The 3,637-nt window shown below is 37.3% G+C and overlaps 1 protein-coding gene across 2 annotated transcripts; it reads left to right on the forward strand.

The window, feature by feature from the left end:
- The first annotated feature begins 459 nt into the window (after positions 1-459).
- Positions 460-3,294, forward strand: LOC107019058 (dehydration-responsive element-binding protein 2A-like). 2 transcript variants are annotated; one of them, XM_015219641.2, is made up of 2 exons: positions 460-634; positions 1,554-3,294. In XM_015219641.2, exon 2 carries the CDS (start codon positions 1,563-1,565, stop codon positions 2,814-2,816), a length of 1,254 nt encoding a protein of 417 aa, XP_015075127.1. In that variant the 5' UTR covers positions 460-634; positions 1,554-1,562; the 3' UTR covers positions 2,817-3,294. The 2 variants fall into 2 exon arrangements, with proteins under 2 accessions (XP_015075127.1, XP_027772764.1); XM_027916963.1 differs by having other exon boundaries at positions 1,560-3,294.
- Positions 3,295-3,637: the final 343 nt, after the last annotated feature.

Raw genomic sequence — 3,637 nt, forward strand, 5'->3', positions numbered from 1 at the left:
ATCTTCAAAACTCCAAATATGAGTAATATCTATTATAGCACTAAGTTAATAAAAAAAAATTACTCTTATTTATAAACATACTTCAAAAATCAGTTATCAATACATATTTAAATATACAGATCTACCCTCTTCTCGATTAGCTTATTACGTATTCGGGCAGCTGTAATCTCTTCACTAAAACAAATTAGATCAGTCTAGAACTGAAAGTGGTATAATTGTAAATTCAATTAAACTCAAAGGTCAAAGTTTAAACAAAACATGATTTCTTCTACCTAAAGAAAAGTTGTAAACTAAAACGTTCTCGAACTCTCTGCTGACACGTGTCGTGTCCCGCGGTAGTCAAATAGCCACGATTCAAACAAATCTTTGCCACGTCACCACATTTAGAAACACAAGATATTTTATAAATAAAATAAAATATCTGCGGATGTCTATAAATACCTGTTCAGTTTTCCTTATTTTCTCTGTTTTTTTTCTGGAAAAAATATAACTCTCAAGAAAGTACTGGAACATACCATAAGGAAGATTACATATAAGGAAGGAGGAGGAGAAATTAGTGTATTCGTGAAGCGAAAAACATCAAAAAATTGTTGATTATAGAGATTATCAAGTTTTGGAACTGTATAATTGTGAGGTGAGTTCATTTCATCCTTGATTTTTTATTGCAGTTTGAATATATGTTCGATTATTCGTTGGAGTTCTTTTTGTGTGTATGTGAAAAGTTCGATTGTTTGTTTGTTTGTTGTTGAGTGGTTTGACGGAGATAACATCGCTGCTTAGGGTTTTAATTGGATGGTGGAATTGGCATTGCGATTTGATGTTTTGTGTTGTATTTATTGGGTTGATCTGTTATTTGTCAAATGAAAATGAGTTATAATGTCAAAAAAATCACATTCGAAATTATCTGAACGAATTATGGAGTAGTTATAAGAGGAATCGGTTCGATTTGTTAGTTCATAGTGTGAAATTAGATTTTCGAATGGAAGCAATTGGTTTCTTAGTGGCGAAGAAATGAGAGGATTATTTTTTTTATCTAGAAAGGTCATCTTTCATCTGTATATAAATTTTTTAAAATTAAGAAATCAAATTTTTAAGACTGATTTTGAGTGATGGTTTGAGAAACCAATTCTGAACTGGTAAGTGATAGTGTGAAATTAGGCATTTGGAGGAAAACAATAGGTTACTTGGTGGTGAAGAGAAGGGAGTTATTTGTATCTAGGAAGGTTTACTTTCTTCTTGATCTTAATTTATGTGATATTTTCGACCATCTTCGAGTGATCTTTTGAGAAATCAACACTGAATTGGTAAGAGATGGTGTGGAAGAGGATTAGGAACTGGATTTTTGGATGGAAGCAGCGGGTTACTTGGTGGCGAAGAAGAAGAATATTTTATTTCTGTTTTATTAGGTTACTTGCAGAGGAAGGAAGTATTTTTTTTTAATTGAAGGCTGCGGCTTTACTTGTTTGCAAAGTCTTTTTGCTGCTAGCTTGGTTTTTATAAATACTAGTAGTAGTAACCTAGTTGACGTTTCTTCTTTTCTTCTTGATTGACAGAAACAGATAATGGCTGTGCTTGATCAAACTTCAAATATGATGTTACCTATGGATTATACAAGGAAGAAGAAATCAAGGAGTAGAAAAGATGCACCGAAGAATGTAGCGCAGACACTTGCGAAGTGGAAAGAGGTGAATGAGAAATTAGATGCGTGTGATGATGATGGAAGGAAGCCAGTGCGTAAAGTTCCTGCTAAAGGATCAAAGAAGGGATGTATGAAGGGTAAAGGGGGACCGGATAACGGGCGGTGCAAGTATAGAGGTGTTAGGCAAAGGACATGGGGTAAATGGGTTGCTGAGATTAGGGAGCCACATAGAGGGAGAAGGCTTTGGTTGGGTACGTTTGATACGGCAATTGAGGCTGCTCTTGCTTATGATGAAGCTGCAAGGGCGATGTATGGTCCTTGTGCAAGGCTGAATCTCCCGGATTATTATGCCTCGTCGAAAGAGTCTTCCAAGGATGATTCTTCGTTGCCTACTGTATCTCATTCTGACTCAAATACAGCATCAAGTTTCTCTGAGGTGTGCCCTGCTGGTGACATGATGAGACGAAGAGCCAATGTTCCTGCGATAAGACATGAAGATAGATTAAATGAAATAGAAATTGACGGTGCTAGGACCGGTTCTAATGAAATTGGAACGCCTTTGAGCTCATTGAGAGAGGAAGCGAAAGACGAGGCCAAGGAGGTGTTAGATAAAAGTGAGACTTTTACACCTCTGAGCTCGTTGAGAGAGCAAGCGGAAAATGAGGCTAAGCAGGTGTTAGATAAAAGTGAGACCTTTGAAATTAAAGAAGAGCCTGCGGCTTGTAGTTATGATTCACGGGATATCGGACAAGGGGACCTAGGTAACTTGTGTTTGGATGATGAGATGTTTGATGTAAACGAGCTATTAGGCATGATGGACTCGACTCCACTAGATGCCTCAGCTCCAAGTCAAGATGTTGGTTTTGTTCCTCCTAAGCAAGAGCAGTATGCCTATGATCCTTCATATCAGTTGCATTCTGCTGCCTATGGTGACAATCAGTTGTCAAACCCAGCATACCAGTTGGACAACGCCGATGACCAGTTCTCAAATTACCAGTTGGACAATGCCGACGACCAGTTCTCAAATCCATATGCAGGTGTCGATACATTGGAAGGTCTGCAGCAAATGGAGCAGCAACCAACTATCGAGATTGATTATGATTTTGATTTTCTGAGACCAGGTCGGCAAGAGGACTTCAACTTCTGCTTGGATGACTTGGGTGTTTTGGATTTCTAATGGAATTGGGGACCCAATTTGGCATGGTGAATTTGGTAGACTTCGCGCATTGGCAAACCGGATGTAGTACGGCTTGGGATAGGATCTTACTGTTTGCTGTATTGCATATTATATGCAATGATCAGAAACTTCTCAAATTGTTAGTTCAAAAGGTCTTTCTCAGATTTCGACGAGAAGGAAAATACATAGGATACAGAAGAGACATGTTCTTTGATTATTTTGCTCCTTTTGCTTTTGAGGAATTGTGGTTCCTTTTACTTCTGTACTAATTACAGCTGATTCTTGGCAAGTTTTTTTGGATGAGAGAACTTAGCTGTTACAGTTGAATCAAAACAAACATAATTTTGTACAGATTAGTTAGCTAACAGTTACGAGGTTTTGGTTTTCTGAAGTTGACAATACAATTTTATTTTATTTGCTTGTAGTTGTAATGTACTGACCTGTTTGGTTTTTTGTATTGTTAGTCGTTTATCTTCTATGTTCATTTTCTATGTTCTTCCTTTTTCTGTTCTGATCCTGTCTGTGTGTGTGTAGTGTGTGTTAAATACTTGATGTAAGATCCTATATGAGTGTGTAAAGTGACAGACGTTTGACCAAATTCTAGTCTGGATGTTAAGTCTTACTAGTTGTTGTATGGGAACTATGGTGCTTGGGGAAAGAGGAGATTAGACATAACGAAGAAACTAATTGGTATGTTGTAGTCTGAATCTTGGTTTGTATGGATATTGAATGGAATAGAAGCCTGGTTCCTCTAGTATTTTCAAGGAAGAGGAGCTGGAGGTAACAATAAACAATATACTCGGTGTGACATCGTAAGTGGA

Source organism: Solanum pennellii, chromosome 5 (assembly GCF_001406875.1).
Source record: "Solanum pennellii chromosome 5, SPENNV200".
Taxonomy (NCBI): Eukaryota; Viridiplantae; Streptophyta; class Magnoliopsida; order Solanales; family Solanaceae; genus Solanum; species Solanum pennellii.

What these genes read in the sequence shown, in the direction of transcription:
- LOC107019058 (XM_015219641.2), top strand. Translation starts at nt 1,563, where the DNA reads ATGGCTGTGCTTGATCAAACTTCAAATATGATGTTACCTATGGATTAT.